The 24,828-nt window shown below is 37.1% G+C and overlaps 1 protein-coding gene across 1 annotated transcript in view; it reads left to right on the forward strand.

The window, feature by feature from the left end:
* Window positions 1-24,828, forward strand: part of TASP1 (taspase, threonine aspartase, 1) — an 86,181-nt gene that overhangs the window by 27,611 nt on the left and 33,742 nt on the right. Inside the window, exons 7-9 of the mRNA XM_009319560.1 lie at window positions 5,201-5,307; window positions 13,025-13,144; window positions 14,060-14,138. Coding sequence (XP_009317835.1) covers window positions 5,201-5,307; window positions 13,025-13,144; window positions 14,060-14,138 — 306 coding nt within the window. The remainder of the gene's footprint in view (window positions 1-5,200; window positions 5,308-13,024; window positions 13,145-14,059; window positions 14,139-24,828) is intronic.

Genomic DNA, 24,828 nt, shown 5'->3' on the forward strand with positions numbered 1-24,828 from the left:
ATCTGAAAGCATATATTTGATTTTCATCTAAACTTTTAAACTGCTGAGCAAAATCAAAGGATATAGTACTGAATTCTTTTCCGTAGATTCCAACAACAATACCTCTGGGCTGTGATCCAAGAATTTTTCAAACTAAAATTCCATCTACTCCCTCACCTCTCTTTTTCTAGCTTCCTCCCCTTCCCAGTCAATAAGCTCTACCTCTCTTGCTTCTCTTTCTCCTTGGCCCAGGCAACATCAGGCTGATGTAGCTATATTGCATTTGTTTTAGGAAAACATGCCTGTCTTCAACACTGTGTTGTGTCCTTTTCCTCTTCTCAAGCTTGGAATATGCTGTCTTGTTGGAGAAGGTGAGAGTGTTTTTTGTACTGTCATTTAGGACAAATGAAATTTCTTAGTATCCTTGCACCACAAAGTTAAGTGTTTGTTTTAGATTTAATGTGAATTATGAACTTAAACTGTGTGTAGGCATTTTCCTTCTATGTATAGTGCTTATTTTCAAAATAATTTTTCAGTGGGTTATTTTTCCATGTTATGTGTGCATCATTAACCAAGCACATTTGAATCCTGGATATTTTTTAGTTCATAAAATGTTTTATTGAACTTAAAATCCCATAATATATTCTTTGACAAGGACCAAACTTACAGATGTTTTCAGAAAACTTTAATGTCATCTTTCATTTGTTTAGTGTGAAGCTCACTTGTGTTTTCTAGTTTCTTTTGTCACTTGTAGAGCAAGACAAGGCAACCAGAATACTAGCCAGTTTAAGGGCATTTATAGTGGTTTTACATAGATAAAACATTGCAAAGGCAGGAATAAACTGAGTGCAGGCAACCTTTCACTTGCTATTAGTCTTTATTCCCTTATTCTGGGGAAAAAAAATCAAATTTAAGATTCAAGATATCTTATTTTTAACTCATCATCTGAAGTTGAGTATTGGTGTGGTTTAACCCCAGCCGGCAACTGAGCCCCCCACAGCTGCTCGCTCACTCCGCCCCGGTGGGATGGGGGAGAGAATCGGAAGGGTAACAGTGAGAAAACATGTGGGTTGAGAGAAAGACAGTTTAATAGGTAAAGCAAAAGCTGCATGCACAAGTGAAGCAAAACAAGGAATGCATTCACTCCTTCCCATGGGCAGGCAGGTGTTCAGCCATCCCCAGGAAAGCAGGGCTCCGTCACGCATTAACCATGACTTGGGAAGACAAACGCCATCACTCTGAACGTCCCCCCCTTCCTTCTTCTTCCCCCAGCTTTCTATGCTGAGCATGACGTCATACGGTGTGGAATATCCCTTTGGTCAGTTGGGGTCAGCTGTCCCGGCTGTGTCCCCTCCCAGCTTCTTGTGCACCCCCAGCCTCCTCGCTGGTGGGGTGGGGTGAGAAGCAGGAAAGGCCTTGACTGTGTGTCAGCACTGCTCAGCAACGACGAAAACATCCCTGTATTACCAACACTGTTTCCAGCACCAATCCAAAACATAGCCCCATGCTAGCCACTATGGAGAAAATGAACTCTATCCCAGCCAAAACCAGCACAGGCATAAATCTATGTCAGACGAAAAAAGAGAAATTGCTAGGCTTAGTTTCACAAACTGGTCCTTTATTTTACAATTCTTCAGTCACTTTGGAGGTATTGGCTGTTTTATCCTGCCAAGAGGAATTGGTAATCACTGATGATAATTATTTCCCCTACATAATGAAAAGCAATTATTCATCAGTCCTTGCTAAAACAAATTCTTCAACTTTCAAATGAATGTTATTCCTAATAACTATTCTGAAGTTGAATGTAGCCTGACAGCAAGACTTTCCACTCTAGGGAAAGTCTGAATAGACTTTCTTTCCCTCACAGTATTGAAGGTATGACATTTCATGCTAAACTGAATAAAACTTAAGAGTTATTGGATTAATACATTAATTCATATAAGTAACTCTGGGAAGGGAGGCACGATATTAAAAAAACACCCTCCTCCACCCCTGAAAAAGAACTTCCCCAAAACAATCCCCGCCTCCCCCTAAAAGACCCTCGGATGTTTCTGATCAAAATTCATGTCACCCAGAAGTACAGAACCATGACTGGCACCATCTCTATCTAGCGTTACGGTATGAACTTTCTAATGTGACAAATATCTCAGTATCTGTCACAAATAGGAGCTGATGATTAAGTTTTGTAGATATTGTGATGGAGAAGGCTGGGAAAGTTTGTGTATTTTACTCAGCAAACCTGCTGGCTTTCTTAACGTAGACTGTTCTGTGTTTGTGCGTTCGTGTTATATTAGTTACGGTGGTGTGTGATGCACAGGGATAGGATCATAGAGGACTGACATAAATTAGAATATGTGAGGTTTTGACTAATTTAATTGTTGGTGGTTTTTTTTTTTTAACATGAGGTTGATCAAATATTGAAACAGAGGCCCAGAGGAGTTGTGAAATCTCCATCCTTGAAGATACTCAAAACTTGACAAGTTCCTATGCAGCCCTTTTGAATTGGACTTGCTTTTCTTAGGAGGTTGGACCTCCTAAGATCCCTTCCAAAATATATCACTGTATGTTACTAGAAAACTTTCTTCGTCTGTCTGTCTAAGATATGCAAAAAATGCACGCCACAGCATCTCCTGGGGCTCTGGATATCTGATCATTCAGTGAAAGACTCCTTGATGCGCTGCACCACTTCTCCCGCTTATGAGACCAGTGAAGTAAGAAAAGCAGTAGAGAAAAAATGCATGACAAGTCTTTATCCCAGCATACAGCTGGAAGGCAGTCGGGTACCCAGGAATTGAAAATATTTCTGACACCTGGGGACTAAGCACAGTTTTTTGTTAGCCAAAATTCTTGCGTTGTAGGATAGAGTCATCCATTCTGTAAACATGGACAAGGTGGTACATTGCTAGCCTAATTTCATATGTAGTGTTTCTTATTGCCTAGTAAAACATACACTACTTTGTTAATAATGACCTGTTTTCTGCCCTATATTTCCTAGCTTACTAATACCACTTTGAATTAACAATGCAGGTAAGAAGTTACTGTGAACAATTAGATCCTTCAAAGCAAATCTTCAGTTTTTTACTTGTTTTGAAAAGACAAGTAGAATCTTAAAGCACAAGGTAAAATCTGAAAATGGTTTAATTGCTTAGCTAGAGACTGAGGACTTTAATGACTGAAACATCTCGCTTAAGCTTGGAGAATTTCATATGTTGTGGAAAAAATGGCAGGATAAGTAGCAACCAAGCTGTAGTTGGAGTGATGATGCTGAGAGGCTGTATAGCAGCACCCTGTGTAGCTGGCAGGGCAGCTTGGAACTAGCCCATGGGTTCTCTAGTTTTGATGCGACCTTTGTGCATTTATTTGAACTGGTGAACATGCAAATATTGCAGGAGGTTTCAGGACACCGCTAGCATTAGGTTCAGGAGTACAAGGAAAACTTCTCATCTTCAGGTTTTCATGTGTGGGCTCCTGCACCCTTGTATGTGTCTTGCTTCTCTAGGTACATCTTTTCTCTGAAATGGCAGGAGGCAATGGCAGCAGTAGTTAACAGGCTTAGGCATATTTATCCCTGTGTAATACCTACTTTTGATGAGTACCAAGGCCAGGCACCATTCTTTACCCGTATTGTGGCTCTGCCCATCGGTATTTGCTATATTTATTGAAGTCATGTCAACTTACAAGTTCTCCTGTTTAAAAATTCTATTAAAAACAATGTGCTGGCTTGGTTTATTTTGGGGCACTTCTGTTTAACAAATTCTTTATCTGTGTGGGTTTTTGTTTGTTTGTTCCTCCCCACCCCCAATTAGTACTAGACTGAAATGATTCTTTGCCTGCTCCCCCTTATCAAGTGTTTGTTTTTTACCTCTTGGACCTCATTTCAAACATAAAATGTGTTGTCCAATGTAGCTGCATTAATCAGCTCTACATGGTAGAAAGAGGTCCTTTCTTGGTGATGGCAGATTAATATGTGTTTACAGTTTTAAGAAACTGGTATTCATTAGGTTTCTGGAGAGAAATGCCAGCTTTCTCATTACTTTCAGGTTATATACTTGAATAACTGTGGTAGTTTAAGGTCCAGTTTTATGTACTTAAAAACAGGTTTAAAGGAGAGTTCACTAGGCGATTTTGGCACCTGCATGGGGAAGTTTCAAAGAAGTAAAATGCTCACTGTCTGTGTACTTCGAGAATTGTAAATGAAAGCTTTGTGTTCTGTTGGCTCTGCAATATTGATTTGATTCATAGACTGTTCTTGCAGCTGTTCCAGTCTTCCGAATAATAGTGATGTAGCTATATTCAGAATTTCATTTAAAGTGACATTTTTTAAGGCTTATAGATTAAATAGGAAACCTGTGCTTTTTAACTTCCATTGAATTTGTGACTTACCTGTGTATACCTCTGCCCTCCTGATAGCTTGATTTTGCATGACTAAACAAGTGACAAAAGACATTTTTTCTCCCCTTCCTCTTTTCTCTACATTTCAAAGGGGATGTTAAGACAATCTGTGGGTAATATTAAGTCAAAACTAATTTAAACTAAATATGTCAATATCTGCAATTTTTTCATGAACTGAAACTTCTAAAATGGGAACTTCTAAAAAAAAAAAAAAATTTTTTTTTTTACTCCACTTTAGAGAACACTTCCTTTCTGAATGTGGGACTTAGATGTGGAAAATACATGTTTGTCTTTTCAAGACCTAGGTGGTCTTTAGACTGTGTTGGATTATGGAACATAAAAATATTGCTAGACTATTGTGTGGCTTTAAATATATGGGTAAATGTACAGATATGCAATTAAGGTAATAAAATAGTAGCCTAATTTTATGGATATCAGAATGAGCTCACGTGGTATCTATTTACTTGTCAGCAGACAAAAACAATAATTTTAACACAAGCCACCTATTCCGTTCTCTTCTGTGCAGTGCTGCTTTTTTGCCAGAGAGATATTTAGACCAACATAGCTTCCATATGTGTTCAGCGACTTGTTTCTACTAGATATTTTACCCATTACTGTTGCTGAACAATAGTAGAACTTTTTTCACTTAGGAAAATATGTAAACACGTTGTACTGAAACTTAAATACTTTGTTGTTGGCTTTTTTATTGATGCTTTTTGCATCAATAAAAATATTTGGGGGGGCGCGACCTCCAAAATGTAAACTTATCAATATTTGTTTAAATTAAGTAAATTTTACTTAGTTAAGTGCTTTTGAATTCTTTTTACAGGGTTTAGTTTAGCAGCTTTTAAGAGGAACAAGAGGAAGCTGGAGTTGGCTGAAAAGGTGGAAACAGATCTCATTCAACTAAAGAAAAGAAGACAATCAAATGAAAAGGTTAGTTCCTGTTGAAAATTTTGTTGTGCCATCCTAAACTTACGGCTGATTGCTAATAAATTTCATATTGTATATAAGATGAGACAAATGTAGCATCAGAAGCCACTTCTCCTTGACCACCCTAATGTTTAGATGATACAATGATAACTTTCTGCCTTGCTATTTGAAAACCAGACTGTCACTTTGTATCTTGTTTGTGCTATGAAAAATATTTTGCTCATTTTGAACTGGAAATATGACAAATGTAAACGCAAACAGATAATTATTTACTGAAACATTTTCTTTAGCTTGGGATCTCTGTCACTGTTTCCCACTTTTTAATGTTTCCTGAGCGCACTGCATTATGGAGCTGGAATTGGTGAAATTTGAAATATCAGGTAGGTAAACATGTGCATCTGTGCATGCATCTAGCATTGACCTGGCCCATATTACTTGTACTACAAAACTATTAGGATTCCCTCTGTTCTCCTCACTCTTAGTTTGAATTTAGAGCCTTTTTTACCATTTGAGAATGTCACAGTATTTGTGTTTACTGTTGAATACAAAAGTATAGCCTATTAAGTTAAATGCCTATGCTTTATTTGGGGCCTGTGGCCTTTTGGATTGGCCATTTCTCTTTGCTTTGGTAAGCTGACTGACCACTGCCTTACGTAGTTGCATCTGTTGTTATAAATAACGTATAAACCCCAGAGAATTGGCAAAAAAGTTTATTCTCTGTAGTCTGTGCAAATGCAAACCAGTGATAAATTAGGCATTTTTCTTCTGTGTTCTTAGATAAGAAGTTTTCCCTAGCAGGGTGCTAATTTTTCTATTTTCAAGGAGATGAGACCTGTAAAGAAAGTAAGGGGCTGGGGGGGGAGTTAGTTATTTGTTTTGGAACTTTTCCTGTTTACAGAACTTCACATACCTCCTTGTGAAACTGACGGTGTTAAAATGTAACTGAGGGAGGAGGGGTCTCTGTACAGTATTGATGTTCATGTAATAAGGGGCAAGTCAATGCTTGAAATATATGCCAATGCATGAGCTTACCGACCTGCAATTTGAAATTTCAAGGGCTCCAGAGTCATGTGCAGCGCTTGTGGGAGACCCCCAAAGGCCAATGATGGTAGGTAAAGGAGGTGATCAAATAGAGCTCTACTCACTGGTAAGTAATCCAGTAACATAACACCCCGGTTTTGTCAACTTTCTGGGCCCATCCTGTCCATGAAGGGGGGATGAAAACCAAACCGTGCTAACAGTGTGGACTGCTTGTGTTATCCACAGAGTGTAAGGTAATTGCAGCCTTACAGGAAGTTTAGTGTTTCAAAATGACATAGAAATGAAAAATCAAATTCTACAAGAGCAAATTCTAAAAAAAAAAAAGTAGGATAATTCTCTCTAAGCATCATTTAGCAAGGATGAGGCACATGATCTGTCATCCCAAAACTTGTACTGTCAAAGCTGAGCTCTCTAAAAAGGTTTAAAAATAATTGTTTAAAAACCATTTAAATACTTGAATAATTAAAAGTTAATCTTCTTGTCAAAGTTAAGCTTTAATTGATAAATACTCATTTAATTTTTTCATTTGGTGTGCTTCTCTGGAGCTGCAGACCTGTCCTTTTCCACAGGACTTGATAGCTGTTTCATTGTTTCGTTTGACTCTCACCTGCTTCAACCCTAGGCTGCAGCTTAGCTTATGTGCCTCTGTTGCCAGTACTGCACAGTTGTTATAAATTCTGGTCATTTTTTTGTCTATGAAATTTTAGAAGTTGGGAGAAGAGCAAGGTAGAAAGGATGTTAACGAAGTTGAAGCTGAATGGAAATCATAACTAAAAGGCCTATGGGAAGAGATAGTATTGCAGACCAAAAAAGGCCGAAATTACCTGGAAGTTTTGGCTGCTGATAAATTTCACTAGCTAAAAATCAACATACAGTTTTAAAAATTACTGCTCAATAAAAGTTAAATTATATTTTATATATTACATTTTTAAAGTTGTAGTTACTTATATATTGATTAATTATTATTGATATAGTTAAGAAATCATTTTTGTTTGTGTGTCAATTAGCTGAACATATTCACAGGGTGCTGGCTATGATGTGTTAATTCAGCCAGATGCCATTCTGAAGTTCTCGCCTCAAGCACCAGTAAACATCAGAAGTAAATGTTTGTCTCCTTACTGTTAACCTGTCTTTTACCAGAGGAAATTGTCATTGAAAATAGCTTAGTGGAGTTTGGCTAAAAGCCCTATTTTTAATTTGTCTTCAGCTATTACAAACTTTTTTTACAACTATGCTGAACTCACTTGTAAGAGGAGTTGTCCTCTCCTTGATCTGAATAACAGTGGCACAAAGAATTTCCAGTGCACGTGAATTTTTTTTTATAGGTTAGTGTTTATAGGTTAGTTTTTTTATAGGCTAGCTATTTAACTCCATAAATAACATTATTTAGTTTGAGGTTTATTAAAACTGATTTGGTTTTTATCTAGTTTAACGTATGTACTCAAGTATGTGCACAACAGTTTGAATTATGTGTATGGAATCAGCAGTTTCATATTCTTCAGCTACTGTATTGAGACAATAACAATGAACATATTTAGAAAAGAAAAATACGTGTCTTCGTTGCACAGAAGTATTTTCTTTTCTTTGAAGTATTTTGTGCATTATATTTTTTGTCACTGATCATCTTGAATGTACCACGTGAACTTTTAGCCAGTTCCAGCTTGAACTCCTTGGGTGAGCAACAGTCAATGCATAGCAATATGCATCATTCCCATTATATATGGTGAATTTTAATCACTTAACTTTCTCCTCAAATCAAATTTTTTATGGGTGTTTGAGGGTAATTGTAAGTGTAGCAGTCAACTATGGCAATCCTAGTGTCTGTCTTATTTATTCTTGCAGTTTGAACAGGAATCTGAATTTTATGCATTTCGTTTTCCTTAAAAAAGAAATAAATTTTCTGTCCCATGTCCATGCTGAAATGGTCTTTGATGATAATATTTTTTAGACTTCAAAAGTGTACTTCCAAATCCGTTTACTATGAGGAAAAGAAACCTAAATACTTTTCATCTGTTCCAGTTAAAAACCCAAAAAAACCAACAAAACTCGTCTGTGGAACACAGTATGAAATAATTCCCTCGTCTTGAACATGGAGGTCAGACAAAGTGTTCTGTTTACATGCCAAACAACTATTAAACTGGAAAGGCTAGGGATGTTCATCGAGCTTTATATGGTTAGGTTGTAACTGCCCCTTTTCAGACATATGAATGTTGCACCAATCATGTGTACTCTGTCAAGATTAGATTGCTACGAGAGTGCATCATGCTATGCTGTCAGTTGCCCTAGAGGAAAATGTTTCTAGAAACTGGGGTGTGTTAATTGGTCCCAGTGCTCACAGAATAGTGACATTTTCCCTTGACTTAGATGGACTTATAAGTATTTCTTTAAAATACTTTCATAAATAAAATTTTGCTTAAAAGATTGCCTCTCACCTTGTTAAATACTGCTGTAATTGGCAGCGCTCCATCTAGAACACCTCAAATCTGAGATTTTAAAAGACCAAAATATATTAATTGTCACTATATTATTTTCTAGATAATGCTGTCCACTATTGTGCTCCTCTGTAAAGGTCCGACATGGGACATACTAGAAGATTTATCTGTTGCCCTGTTCTGAGTAGGAGGATACTGTGAAAAACCCGTATTTTTAGGGGAATCTACTTATCATCAAATCCTATTTATTTGTGTGGATAGTTGGGTAATAGCATATAGATGTTAATTCCTTCAATCTGATTCATTTTGCATTTTGTCAGTTATGATCCTCAGAGATGAGATTTAATGGTAATTACTTTTCATGGAATTTCAGAACAATCTCAAGTCGAGAGGGAAAAGGCCCTGTGTGTAGATATCTTTCAGCGGGCGCTGGGTAGAGCTCTCCTAAACTGTTAATTCCTTTCTTAGGGGCTTGTAAAATGATGACTGTTTATGGGTTTCGTTATGTGCAGAAGGGGGGAAGGGTGAGATTTCTAAAATACTTGATAGAACTCTGCATTTGTGCAGATGAGCATCTTCCTGCTCTGTGTGCATGTTCTTAGCTAAGTTTGAATATTTAGTCCATGATTTCATGAAATTAACTTCCTTTCCTGTCGCAAGGTCCAAATTAATTCAGTAATGTGAGGTCTTACTTTTGACATTGACTTTCAGTTGTTTCCATGTAAAATATTAACTAGATAATAGATTATTTTTAGGTTGCAATACTACATTGTTAAAACCCCCAAACTGCTTTTGCAATGGATGTGTTAGTATAAATTATTAGCTGAAGTCAGATATGGAATTTGTTAACAGGTATCACCAAGTAATAATCAAGTTTCCTTTGGAACTTGCAAAATTTTGAAATCTAAGGTGCTAAATTAATGAATCAAATACATAAAAAGATAAGGGCAAGCAAGATGGATCTTGTTTAGTCCCTGTTGAACCCATATAGAATTTGGACTTATTTTGGACTTTAGACAGTCGGTTAAATTTGTCTTTTTTGTTTTTTAATTTTAAAAGAACTTCAGGAATTGTAGCGTTTAACATATTTCTATTGATTGTCTTTAATATTAAGCTTGACAGGATCCTGTATTTTTCAACATTCATGTGGTTTGAAGAGCTGAAATGTGTGACATTGAAAGTCTTCTCACCAGGTGCATTCTTCCTCAGGCACATAATGCCTTTTTGGATGGAGAGGTACAGGGAGTACCTTTGTTAAATTGCAATGAACTCTTCATTCACTAGTTCAGAAATAGGGTTGTTGGTACAGTCTACATATGTAGAAGACTTTTAGTACCGAACTATAAAATTGATTCATGGTGTCACTTGTGACAGTGTGAAGTCAGTAATGTTGAAATGGGAGCAAACAAAAATAGGTCTAGAATAGATCCGACAACATATTTTTCCCATTGGATATGGAATAGAACTGGTCCTCACTGGTTCTCAGTTTGTTGAGTAAGGATAAATATAGCAACAGTAGTGATTCTTTTTCTGATCACAGAAACCCCCCAAACTTGTATTACTGATAAGGAAAATACGGAATTCCTTTGCTTCAGTGATACAGATTTCCTTCAGAGGGTTGTGTGGGTCAGGTTAAAAAAAATGCTTCCCTTAGAAAAGGTTTCCAGCCTCCTGAGTTGCCAAAATAAAATAAGCTAAAGCAAGCACAGTATACCACTGAATTGACAGCAAATACTGATATGAAATAGATCTTCTTTTAAAGGAAATCATAGTGAAGAAAGTTTCTGTGCAACATACACTTGTAAATGCTTGTGTTTTTTTGATCAGAATATCTTTTAAAAAAAGAAATTAGTTATATAGCTACTGAAGGCAAGTATTTTATGCATGTGAGAGCTAGAGCAGAAGATGGACGGCAGATTGGGCAAATAGTTTTACAGCTGCTGCAAACATTTTTTCTTTGCTGTCAGACGATACAGAAAACATACTGATCCATACTGAGCCTCATCTTTCTAAAATGCATTTCTGTTCATTATGGGAGCCCCAAGTATTTGATGTAATATGAATTAAGACTACACAGGTGGCCTTAATTCTGGCATTTCCTAACTGTGATGGGCTTGATTTTCCTATCTGTAGCTGTCCATTAATCAAGTTTTTTGTTGTTGGTATAATTTCCTTTGATAAAAGGGGGCAGGAGATGGACAACAAAACCTGCATCATATAGAGTTGTTCTTCTTTATATAGAAATCATAGGAAAACTCATGTTGGGAAGAGAGCTTTACCCAGTCTGATCTTGAAAACCTCCAAGGATGGGAGTCTGCACCTCCAGTGAGCAGCCTGCTCAGCTGCTTAAGATCTTTTCAATCCACTGAATAGTACTGTTCTAATCGGGTTAATAATACCTGAACTAGGTTGTGGCTGGCAGTCCTGGGACATGTGAAATACATTTCCCTGTGAGATGTTAAGGAAAGGTTCCTTAATTTTCTTTTATCTTTAGAACTTGGAAGGAAACTTGCTCTTTTCTTATCCCCTTTGCTCCAGTCCTCAAAATTCCTTTTGCCTCTCCTTTTCCTACCTTCCCCGATCCTGGTTTTTACCTTCCTCTGCTTTTCAACTTGCTCTTCTTCCCAATGCCAACTGGGACCCTAGATCTATAGTTTTTCACCTCTCTTTTTCTAGGCAGTTATTCTGCTTTATTGTTAGGATATCCATCTGTTTGTTTTAATATTGAATGTGGTTAGTGCCAGCTTCTGAGTGTAGAACCTGCTCAGGAAGATCTAGGTGTAGGGTTACTCTGGGTAAAAGCCAAGGATGACAATCCTGCTTAGGAGTTGCAGCTGCTTGAAAAATACTGTAGAACACTGTAGTGCTGGATTGCATATTTTTCCTTTTAAGACTGGTGCAGTATTAACTCAAGTGTTACCTCTTAGATTAAGCGTGGCCAGAGTATCATCAGGATGAGTCTCGTAAGAATTCTGCTTGACAAGTGACGTTGTATGCCCAAGGAAATTTTAATAGATGATGGGAACTTGATAATTTGAAGTTGAATAGTTGGATGTAAATTTTTTTTTTTCTTCCTGCCTCTGGATCGTAGTCCAGAAAATATACATTTATATGAATAGCTTAATATCCTTTGGGATTATTTGCTGGGGTAAGTTTTTGTAGGATTTTTTCAATGCCGGTAAGTTTTTGTACAGGAAAAACTGATCAGCTAAAGGCTTGAGGGCTTGTGCAACAGCAGCGTTCATCTTTGGAGTATGTGATGGATGATGTATCAGTTTTGTTTATTCATTTTATTTTATGTACACTGCATGCTGTGTCCCATCAGAAGTGTGTGATTGGGCATGAAGTCAGAGTGCCTTGGCCTGGGTTCTGCAGAGAAAGGAATCTAGGGCAAGCCTAGGCAGAGAGGGGAAAATTGCTTTTTCTCTTCGAGCGGCTGAATGTGTTGTATTAAGGAAGAGGGGAAGGTCGGAAAGATCCAAGATGAGACCGCTGAAGTGTTTATGAGACAGTAGGCAGAGAGCTTGCATCAGGAATGAATGCTGAAAGACCCCTGCTCTTAGGGGAGCAAATCTGCCTCAAGCGATGGAAGTAAGGACACTTTTCTAGTGACCCAGAGGGAGCGAAGGGTAATCTGTTTCAACCAGGAAGCCAGTAAAGATTGCTGAACTGAGAACAGGTCTGGGAGACAGCATCTGTCCCGGGGGAGATTTCTTCTCAAGGCTTCTATTTATTGCCTTGCTCAGAATATCAGAATTTTCTCTTTACATGGTAAACTGCTTCTTGTGGAATTTTTTTTTTTTCTTTTGTTTTGTTATCATACATAGCTTTAAAGATCAGAGTTTCTGAAAATGCCAGCTCAAAGCTTTTGGGAAAGGCCTTTTGGTATGGCATCTTTGGAATGTGTTGCTGAATCATTTCTTAGTGGACAAGTGCCCACCACTAAGAAAACAGCATTTTTGGCACTTTCGTGAGTAAAGGCAGGTAATCTAAGCATTGGATGAGTTCTGAGATGTTTATTACTGTCTTGTTTCCAGAGAAGTTTTCTTCAGGTCCTGTCTGAGGCAAGAGAGCATTTTGGGAAGATTTATGGCAGCACAATCGGTACAATATGCATGATAACAAATCTGTTTTGTTGATCGGCCTGTCACTTGGTTTTGTGCACATTAGTTTGCACACTCCTAAGAAGTATAATCTGACTTTAATATACTGTTTTTAGTAGTTGTTTCTGTTTGTGTGCCCTGCAGGAGAACGACTCAGGAACATTGGATACAGTTGGTGCAGTTGTTGTTGACCAAGAAGGAAATGTTGCTGCTGCTGTCTCCAGTGGAGGTTTAGCACTAAAGCATCCTGGAAGAGTTGGTCAGGTGACTATATGTTTTCAGTTGGGAATGATTGTTCGGCAATTGTGACACTAAGCAAGAGCTGTTAATGCAAACTGATGTCCTCCCTTCCTTCCCATTAAACTCTGAAGGCGTTATCACTGCATTGGAATGCAAGCTTTGTTTTTAGTGTCCTCCATCAGTGTTATAAAACATTGATAGGTAAGAAGTTGTTCTGTAATTAGTTACCTTTTGCCAGAGCTATTAATAAGTTAATTTCTTGGGCTTAAATACCTCCTTAATACCACAAATAGTCTCTTAAGTGCTTAGAGTGTTTTTACATAAGATTTTCATCAATATTTAGGGAAGCTGTCCTAATTAATTTTTAAATGATCTTGTGAATTGGTAGAAGTGACAAAGGTATTAAAAGAACACATCAGGTGTAGGCATTCCTTATTGATGTTAGGTGAGGGAATTTTGAGGTGCATCAGAAATGTCATACTCTGTTGCTGTACAGCTGTATTTTTGGTTGACTTTTGCCACTGCCCTAAAAGCCGTTCTCTTTTGAAATGTATTTAAAATTTTCTTTTGGAATAGTAGAGTGAAAGGGACTTTATATAAATAGGGAACAGCTGTAATTCTTTTGCTTTTGATATCTGTACTACCCTCATCTTCTGTAAAGTTAGGTTAGAATACCATACATCTGTGATAATCACTCGGTTCTGAAGAATAGTAAAAGAAGATGTAGCAAAATGGATTGGAATTGCAATTTTTACTGTTATGATTTATTCATCTTTTGTATTAATACTTGGATTTTTCTTGGGTTTCTTTTTTTTGTTGTTGTTGGTGGTTTGGGGTTTTTTAGTGGTGTTTTTTTGTTTGTTCTGTTTTTTTAAGGGAAGGGAACAAACCAAAAACCTTGTATACTTAAATTTATGGAAGATGCACTTCTTTCTTTAGGCAGCTCTTTATGGTTGTGGCTGCTGGGCTGAAAATACAGGAGCTCATACCCCTTATTCCACTGCTGTGAGTACTTCAGGTATTTGCTACTTTTATAAATATTTAAAAAAGTTGCTATCTTTCTCTGTAATTAATTTACAAATTCCAAATAAAGTATTTCTGTGAGTGGTGAATTAAAATATTAACATTATTTCCAGACTACATTCTACATGTGTATCGTTTATTTACATATAAAACATATATTTTATATATGGCAGTATTGTCTTGAAATTTGTGAATTAATCTCCGTTGGTTGCTTACATTGGTCATTTTACTTAAAAAGCCAAATTAACAACCGTGTAAACTTTTATCCTGTCCAGAAGATTTTGTATTGCACTGAAAGGATGTACTCTATTTGTTATGTATTAAGGTACTTGTCCTCCTGTAAGGAAGTGCTGCTATAAGCTTAATATTGTGTTAAACACAGTATGCTTCTGTGACTGGAAGCCTTCTGTAAAGGACTAAGATGATTAGAGGGTCCTTCAACATAAGAGGGTCCCTTCAATACAAAAATGCTACAAAATTGCATTTTTCCCTCCAAAAATATTTAAGTACTATTTTAAGTGAGTATTTAAGTGAATTTGTTCTTCACCTCTCTTTTCCTCTCAAAAGGAAGGGGAAAAGGCAAAACCAAATGACTAGTATAAGTGTTTCGGAAAATATTTATTCAGAAATTGTGAAAGTAACGTAAGAATTAGGGTAGCTTCTCTTCTCTTTTTTGGAAGTCTTGGGATCCTGGATACGCAAAAGTATTTTGTTCATTTGATGCCTATCAGCCAGCTGTCACACAGAGCTTTTGTATCAGTCGGCATGCTGAGCACTGGAGATACCGGTTGTAAAAACAAGTTTGTCAAAAGATCTACTAAATGTAACAGGACTGAAGAAATAGTAAAAATTAGAAAGAAAAAAAAAACCCACACAAAAAGCAACCAAAAGATACCTAGGAAGATAGCTCACACTGCAATGTAAGATTTGAGAATGTAAGCCAGGATGTTTTCAACTTGTCAGGAACAGACATTAAAAAGATAACTGTATTGTTACACAGTACCGGGTGAATATTGTAGAACACAAAAGCCTTAAGGTGAAGTTATGCGGGAGTTGAAAGGACTGCATTTCATCTCTTTTTTTTTCCTAGGTGTATGAACAGTCTCAAGCAGAAAAACTACTTGTAACACTTTTTCTTAAACGCTTACGTCAGGATGCAAAATTTATGATCTGGACCACTGGTTAAGGGTCAGAGTTATCAGCGTTCAGAATAGGGAGAGATGAAAAAAATCGGCAGAGTTCAGATTTTGGTAATGTAAACTATATCCCAAGAGTACTGCAGAGTTAGAGTCCTGTTACGGAAATGGTGGGGGGAGCGAAGTAACAGGGTATAGAATTAAAATTTGATAGAGGCTGAAGAGCATCAGAAATATCCTGTGCTGCTTTTGAAGTCATATACCTTTCTAATTTCCCCTATATTTAAGTCTGTCTCATGCTGTTGGAAATTTGCGTAGGTGTTCATCCTTAAGTTCAATGTTAGTAATAGCAAATGTCCTTTTTAGTACTTAGGCAAAGGGAAGTCCTGCTGGATGCAGAAGTGTCAGAAGATCTTTCTACTCAAGGAACACCATACTGATTTTAGTTTAATAAATGCTTACCTGCGTAAGCAAATGTATTTAAATATTGCAGTATTCGGGACCATAATAATTAGTGAGTATAAGCCCAATATTAGAGATTGTTTGTGGAAAAGCTGAGGAGGACACCTTTATTTAGTTTTTTAACACTTCTTTGCAAAGTCAGCTGGATTTGAAGCCTGTGCAAGTACAGGCAACCATCCTGATATACTTAAAGGAGATGTCTGGGTTTAATGGTGGCCTTAAATAGAAGTCTCCTTTGTTTTTGCTGGTAGTGGTAAATACTTTAATGTTATACTATCTATAACTGTCACACACACACATATATGTATATATGTTTCTTTGTTCAAATCTTTCAGCTTCCATGACATTGCATTAATAGCAATCCCAGTTAATTGAAATAGACTGCTGGCGGTCTATGAAGCATGGCCATCTGTTTATTCAGTGATTCGAAATTCAGACTAGTGGTGTTTAATTAAACTCTTGTTTCTGGCTTTCCTTTAAAGTTGTGTGTGTGTGTGAGAGAGAGAGAGGGAGATAGAAATGTTTACAGGAAGTGAGAACTCTTCTGTAATCAATACCATTCTTTTTTCCATTTTCAGAAGATTATAATGTTCTATTTTATAATGTAACTTATGTTTAGTGTAGTTTCAAAATATATTGATGCCTGACTTGTTTAAAATATGAGCATCCAATAATATGAACCCTGAACTTAATTAAGGGGTAGAGAGATGGAAAAATTAAATGATAGGAAAGCTTGAAAGAATGAAACTTACAACTTGGCTGGATCACAACAGGAGATGGGAATGGGGGCATAAACATCTGCAAATATTCAAAAGGTGAAATTGCCAAGGCTAGGCAAGAAAATATGTTAACATGCATCATTGTTGGATGAAATTTTTAGAAAATAAAGGTACTGCCTAAACTCTAGAAGATGCCCTGATTTGGAAAGTTCTAAGATTGACAGTGCTTCCTAAGAGAAGATGAGTGTTGTCACTTGGTGTACCTAAAATCAGACTAGACTGTATTGTAGTAGTGATTATACCCACCTCTTGTAGGTTTCTAAATTGGTTTTGTGTGGACATAAATTTAAAAAAAAAAAAAGTGCAACCAATGAAACTTGCATATTAAGTATAAATAAAAACTGTGTGCATGCACATTCATTTCATGTTTCATTTTACGTACAGGCGTATACACTTGTATGTAAAAGCATTTAAAATATGTACATAAAATAACTGAAATTTACAATCAGTTTAGATTTCTGTGGTTTTTACAGTATAACATTTTACTGTTTTAATTTCATGTCTTTTCATTTCAATTTGTTTTTAAGTGGTGAATTTGGCACAAATTTGTCCTAACATTATCTATGGGGTGGGGGCCGTGCGGGGGGAAGAATAAAATTAGGCTTTGGTTGCTGTGTGTATTGATTACTGTATATGTAGACTTTTTAATATTTATTGTTAAATGACTTCACAGAATAGCTGATTCATCAAATTGCATTTGGAATTAAAAAAAAAAAAAATCTTGAGTGAAGAGAAAAGTTTAACTATGATTACCTTAAAGCTTTATCGAAAGTATGCTCTAAATTATTAAGTATTAATACATGTTAAACCAAGTAATTTTAACTTAAGAATTCTTTGGGAAATAAAAGGTTTCACATTTGTGCTGGTTTAGACTTTTTAACATTTTTTAATGATAGCTGGGGTTAGAAATTCAAACCTTGAGAGTTTGTTATATCAGGCTCCATATTCAGTCTTGAAAAAGGATGTTCTTTGGCATTAGTTTCGTATAAGCAATTTTTAAGGGCCAGGTTTTCTAAACTGTTTTAATTCCATGCTTATGAAATTGCTCATGTCTTTGGGTTTTGGAGGCTATGATAAGCAAGCGATCGAACAGGTTGGGGAAAACCTCTGGTGTGGGGAAAGGGGAGTTTGGAATAGTAATTAAAAGTATACAGGATACGAACTCTTGCACGTTGAAATCCATGCGGAATTGGCCGGAATGTTAAGAATGGACACATTGGGTCATATCAGAGCTCCAGATAGTTCGATGTCCTGTTTCAGATAGAGGGTGTTTGCAGGTCTCCAGGGAAAAGTACGGGACTGGGAAAAGCACCTCCGCTGTGTCATCCAAGCTTCTAGCGGTTTGTGATACTGGGACTTATAAGCCGGAGATATCTTTGTTTTTAGTAGGTCAGGATGACTTTCTGAAGATTTCCCATTTCTTTTTGTACTTAGAAGCCCAGTTATTTAAATTTTGCTGGGAATGTTTTTCTTATTCTGTGATGGTTTACCTCTGTAGAAGCTTTCTTGGAAAAAGTGTTAGTTTAAATGTCACAGTTAGTAATGCAGTAGGTTTTATACTTGAATTTTTATTACTTTTGTTCTAAAATCATTCTGTTGAAGCATCAATTTGAGACATATCTTTCAATATCTTCCTCATTAAAAAAAAAAAAAGGCGTCACCATAAACGTACTTCATTAAAAGTATTTCCAGATTCATGTAGCTTGCTTTCAGTGGTCATGTATTATTTGAAGACATGCTTTTACATCTTGATCATCTGTTGGTCTTGTGGATGCTGGCAGGCTTCCTGCTTTTGCGTGTTCAAGGAGGATTTGGTATTAATTCTTATGTCTTTAGCAAGTCATTTCTCAAATATTTTTGGCCGTTTTTATTGTGATTGTACATTGAATGTGCCCAAGGTGGTGGTTCTGAACTTGTTTGGGCATGTCTTCAATTTTTTGAACGGTGTTTTCTTACCTCTAACAGTCTCTTGGCCTTGTTGTTTAGCCACACTGTCTTTGGTTTTATTTTTTTTGGCTTTTCAGAAGTTACTTCGTGGTTTATAAAATACAGGATATCGTAAAACTCATATTTTATGGATATAGTTTAACAGGGGGTGGGAAAACTGAAATCAAAAGATGAAGACTTTCTGAAGACAGGATGGGGGAGACAGTGGAACTTAGGAGTGACTGTGAATATAAAGGGCCTTAAATTCAAGGTTTATTCTCTAACTCTCAGTCTAAAATTCAGTTTCCGTGTAAACAAGTAAAATCTTTCTGATTTTCTTATATCGATTTTTTTCCGAGACATTTCAACATATGAACTCTGTATTATATTATATTAAAATTAATATTTTCTTTTGAACAAAAATACAGTTGTGGTACTTCATTGGCAACTGAAGGATAAAAATTACAGGAATTCTGTGAGTATCTCAAAACCAGTGTTAAAATTCAAGAAATTCAGAGAATGTTGCAGTTGCAGGTATAGCTAAGATACCTGGGCAACCTTAACTTTGACATCTAACAACATAATGCAAGTGCCATTCCATGCAAGAATGATGGTAGAGACTGACTGAAAGCTTGTTAAATGAGATGAGCATTACCAGTGGCCTTTGTTTAGCATAAATGTAAGTAACAGCTGAACTGGTTTTTGGATCAACATAGTAGAAGCCAAATCTTTGGTCTTCAAAAGCTCGCGCATGCATGTGTGCACACATTTGCACGTGCAGACAAGTGCAAACAATACAGCCTCCCCTTTAAGCACCCCCACGACCTCCCCAAAAAAAGAGGCCAAAACCGCACTCGTAAGGCCACTTGGAACTCTTTAGTGAATGTTTTTTGTTGGTATATGAATGTAAACACAGGAAGATGGGTATTATTTGGAGGGAAAACATTTGTGAACAAAACCCGACCGTAGGAGAAACAATAGTTGGTTTTTTGGCTGTACTTTAAGAAAACATTTCCTATTTTTTCCTGAACGTAATAGGAATCAAAGACTTTGTGTATATTCTTCTTATTCAAAATACTATCAAGTGTGACATTGATTCTTCTCCCCAGTTGGAATATCCATGATGATTATGAATATTTGTCTACTAGCTGTGCCAAAAGTAATACTGCTGGGGTAAGAGGCAGGCTGTTTTTCCTGGGAGATAAGTTGAAAAGTAATAATTCTCTTTGGATATACAGAACCTTAAATATAGAATATAAAGATAAATACAAAATTTACAGTAACGGCTAATGCAGGAGACTTTGAATATGCAACTATAAGTGGAATTTTTGGGTGGAAATGTAGAGACTGAGAATGATGTGTTTCATTCCTTTTTACATCTTTACAACAGTAGGTAGTAGAAAGCATACTTACCCGTTCTTCATGCATGGGTGGTGTGCTTTGTGTATGCGTATCAGCCCTTGACACCAGCAAACCTTTTAATATCGCATTTCTCAAGATAGACAGAAGGTCTTGCATTATTTACAAAATGCAGAAATTCTATACCACAAAGCTGCAAAGTCTCCAGCTTTTACTAGAATCCGTTTGAGGAGAATATTTGTTACAAGAAAGGTACAGTGATGTGATGTCCTAGGGAGAATTTAAATGGGACCTAATTATGGTTTATAATCCTAAAGAAAAAAGAGTAGAATCTTTAACTATATTGAGTCCGTTCAGAAAAATTAAGCATGTTAACAAATATAATTGGGCTTGAGGACTGAGCCCAAAGTTGTGTTTTGTTGAGAAAATAGCAGATATATCAGATTTGTGGACCTGAACTGAGGCGTAGTTGAGGATTCAGTGGGGGAAGAGTCTTTCAATGGTGTCTTGCTCTTCTCCCATACCCGGAGTCTATTCCTGACTGAATGAAAACCAGATACAAATAACAGCAATGTTTTAGGAATGCGTACAGAGACTATATGTATTCTGTGTAAATAAGCAGAATGTGCCTGACTCCCTTACCAATTTCTTGTGCTGGTGAATTCACCAAGATCCCAAAGGACTGACTGTTAAGGTCTCTGGTCAAAAGCGCTGGCCTCTGTTCTCATAAAGGCATTTTAGGGATTACGTCAAAATATGTAAAAAGCTGTGTTGGGTATACATACATATACATGATGCATCGTTCCATGAAGTGAAAAATAGCGTATTTTGTATTGTGAAGAATCACAGAATTGTTTAGCTTGCACGGAACATCTAGTCCAGCCCCGTGCTCAAGGAGGGTTTTCTTTTGTTTTCAAAATCCTTATCAATAAGAAAATAAGGGTATTCGCTCTTCCTCCCCCTGCCTTTTTCTGCTCAGACTTTTACCTTTTGTTCATATCTGTTCTTCTTTCCAGTCCATTGTGTGCCTCATGGATGCTTTGGCTGGCAAAATGGAACAGGTAATGTGGAATAGGGAACGACACCTATAGAGAGATGGCTTGTGCCTGTTAAATTGGTTGTTGAGCTACGCCCTCCGCCAGCATTTCCCCCTCTCCTTTTGGAAGCCACTGAACCGTAGATTCTTACTTGAAAACTCATTTTCGACGTAACTTGTTAACATGTGCAAATCTGTGGAGTAAATATTTTCTCAAGGAAGCTTTAATGCAAATTGACTTGTGATGCAGGACTTTGGCTTTGTGATCCCCATGCGTTGAGGGCAGTAGCGGCTGCGCTGGAATCCAGTGACTGCCAATACCTGGGCAGGTGCCATTTGTCTGTCTGGCCTGCATCCTTCTGAGTCCATGCTCCAAACGTCCAGAGGAATTTCACATGCAAATCTTGTATCCTGTATAGATTGTTTGAGCTACACTGTGTGAGATAGATACTCTGACACAGTTAATCTCTTTGTAGAAATATGTATTATCTCTCAGAATCAGTCTGGTCCTGTAAGATTTGGGGAATAATAGGTAATTTAATGCATCACAGATGAAGCAGCTGCATATGGAGAAGAGTTATGTCATTGTTACAGTGAACCAGAGGGTAGAGGAAGAAAGAGGTCTATCTCCAGACAGGTCAGTATTTACCTCTGCAGTGAATGCTTCTGTCAAGAGTTCAGCCTTTGTGTCCAGATGCTGTTCGGAGGCTTCAGTGCTGTAGCATGTGGTGTCTGAACTCCTACCACCACAAGGCTGTGTGAAGAGAGAGGAAGCAACAGGCAGAGATGATTTGTGGGAATGGTAGCGTTAAGAAGCAGTCAATTAAACACAGTACCTCAGTGTTCAAAGCTGAGGGGTTTGTCCACAAAATAATCGGAATGGTTGTTTGAATTGCCCTTGGAAGGGTTGTTTTGAAGCAGAACTGGATGGATGCAACAATCAAAGAGTGCTTATTACCTCTTGAAATTTTAATTGGGCATAATGTTATAATATATCGTAAGCATGAAGTTGCATGGGCTTTTTAGAAGTGATAGTCTCCTGCAGAAGGCCCACTGCTCAGGGTGGTGTGTTCACAACCTGGGGCAGCAGCCAGCTGTGCAGCACTGTCTCCTCTGCATGCTGTCAGTCCTGTTCCTGTTTGCCATACCTTGCCCAAAGAGCTTGAACTGGATGCAAGGACATGAAGTGAAATGGAGACTGTGGCAAACTGAACTCTGTTTTTATGTCTTAAACATTTTTCTGTGATTGGGAGAAAATCATTACATACATTTAGTTAGCTACTGTCTTATTTCCTTTCCCGTAAATTTTATATGACAAAAGTGAAGTAGTTTGGAAAGGTGTAGTATTTTTACAAAGAGATCAATTGCAACAAAGCTTCTGATGAAGGCCTAGGCAAAAACAGTTTGCTTTTTCCTTTTCAGTTTAACTGAAATTAATCTTTCAAAAGATATGAAATGTAAAGAAGAATGTAAAATGCATATACACTTTAATGGAACTACCTTTTTTCTTCACTCTGACCTCTCTTGGAGGTACATCTGAAATTCTTCTTGTTGATGATAATCAAAACAAATGGCTTTTTTTAATCGTTAAAGTTATCTGGCATTTTCCACTATTTGGAAATGAAGAATTCCTACATTTGGCATATTTTAACTATTTAGTCTTTTTTTTTTCTCTTATCTGTAAAATTGTAGAGAAGCTGGATGAGTTGTTCTTCAGAGTGATTTTAGTTTATTTTGCCCATATTAAAAACTTGAAGATATAGAAAGTGTTTTCCCACCTTTCCTTAGAGAAGATACTTTAGACACAGTTTGTCTGGATGTTGAATTTGTCTTTTGTTATCTTTGAAACCTACTCAAATTTACTGAAGTTACAACCTTCTGGAAGATTTCCATTTGCATATTCTTAGTAGGTGTTCATTAGTTTGGAAGTTAAATCATCTAAGAATTTTCTGTCTGCAACAAGAATGTGCTCCATTGATCCCTCTAGGATCAATGGTTTAGGAATGGGACAGGACTTTGTTTGCAGGTGTTCTTCCTGGCAGCAGGTCAGCAAGTTAAAAATTTCCCCTGCTAGTATGAAGGCAAGATGCAGCAGCTGATAGGAGTACAAAAAGCTAAAATTATGCAACTTTAATTTAGTACTGTACTGCATTATGCTAGACTGTAGCATGTTATGTCTTTTCAGAATTAGACTTTAAATTTTTATTTTAATGTGTAACTAACTGTATCAGTATCTTACCAGCCAGATATTTTTACTGTACTGTATTTTGTTTTTTAAAATCATTGGCTTGCAAGTTTTTAGTCAGCTCTTTCTAGAGATGCTGGTAATGACAACCAGAGCTTACTAAAATACAGGTTTCACTGTGTTTCCATTAGGCATAACTAGAAGTTATTCAGGAAATAAAGCAGAAATAGTGTTTTTTTTTAACTTGTTAACTGACACTTCTTTCCTAGGCACTACTATTTAACTGAAAGTAACAAGATCAAAGTTGAAACAACTTAACAGGACCGGGTTCAGACTCTGCTGTATGGAATAGATAATAAAATATAGATAACCTGTAACTTCTATCTTTAGCTTCTGAAACGAGAAGAGTCATACTTTGGCAGTGGAGTAAACTAGATTAATTTTTCCATTCTCGCATGAATGTGAGTAATGCAAGTTTCCATTTTGTACACTTTGTGTTGAGGTACTGTACGTTTCAATAGCTAGACAGGCTCCGGCAGCTTGTCAGGGCTCCATAAGCTCTCTGCTTATGGCTTGCAGAAAGAAAGCTAGATTTTCATTTCTCCTTCCATTCAACAGGAGTCTCTTTCATGTCTGAAAATTGAAAACGCGTGTTTTTCAGTGTGGTGCATGGATGTGTGTGTGCCCTCTGGCACACCTGTTTCTAATTTCCTGACTTGAAAGCATCTCCCATCAAAAGAAGCAGAAAAACAATTTCTTTCTGACACGCTGCTCGGAGGCCCTTACTTTGCAGAAGGCCTTCCTTTCGTTTGCCATCTTGGTTCCATTGGTAGAACGTTATAAGATGCAGAGCACGCATTGTATGGGATGTTCAGCTTATATTGTGCTGGGTTCTTTCCCCTCTTGTTGTGGTTATTTCAAGCATTAGAAATCTACTTGAGAAGTCACTATGCTGAGGAAAAACCATAACTTAATTCTTAGTTTCTTGTATGAAGCTCAAATTAAGGACCAAAGTCTATAGCAAATTAAGGTTTGTATAACCTGTGAATTAAGTAGAGTATTAGTTACTGTTTGGTACTGAGGGTTAGATTAAAATTTAAATATTACAGCTCAGATTTCTTACCTTTTCTTCAAAATAGTACGCGGTGTAAAATAGTATCCAATATAATAGCTGAAAATTAAAGATGTTAACAACCTTAAAAAAAGATAAAAAACAAACCCACAAAAACCCTCTAGTAACTGTTGTGAAAGTTGTGCATAGGCTAACTAGTAAATTACTACAGAATAGAGCTATTAACTATTAAAGATCACTTAGGAAGGAAAAATACAAAATTTTAAACTCTAGCTTAATTTTTACTGGCTTGTCTGTTTTCTCATTTCAGCAGCTGACACTTTTACAAACAGCATCTGGGTTGTCTCCATAGCTACTGTGCTGCAGTATGTACCTAGCCGGTGGTATGCTGTTGAATTACGTTGGTTTCATTTACTGACAAGCTAAACAGAACAAAACATTCAAAAAGACTTAGAGCTTAAAAACCATTATGTGCATTGTCCTGGTTTCGGCTGGGATAGAGTTAGTTTTCTTCCTAGTAGCTGGCATCGTGCTGTGTTTTGGATTTAGGATGAGAATAATGTTGAGAACACACCGATGTTTTAGTTGTTGCTGAGCAGTGCTTACACTAGTCAAGGACTTCTCAGCTTCTCACACCCTGCCAGGGAGAAGCCGGGAGGGGGCACAGCCAGGACAGCTGACCCAAACTGGCCAAAGGGACATTCCATACCGTGTGACGTCATGCCCAGTA

This window comes from Pygoscelis adeliae, unplaced genomic scaffold (assembly GCF_000699105.1).
Source record: "Pygoscelis adeliae isolate BGI_AS28 unplaced genomic scaffold, ASM69910v1 Scaffold122, whole genome shotgun sequence".
Classification (NCBI taxonomy): Eukaryota; Metazoa; Chordata; class Aves; order Sphenisciformes; family Spheniscidae; genus Pygoscelis; species Pygoscelis adeliae.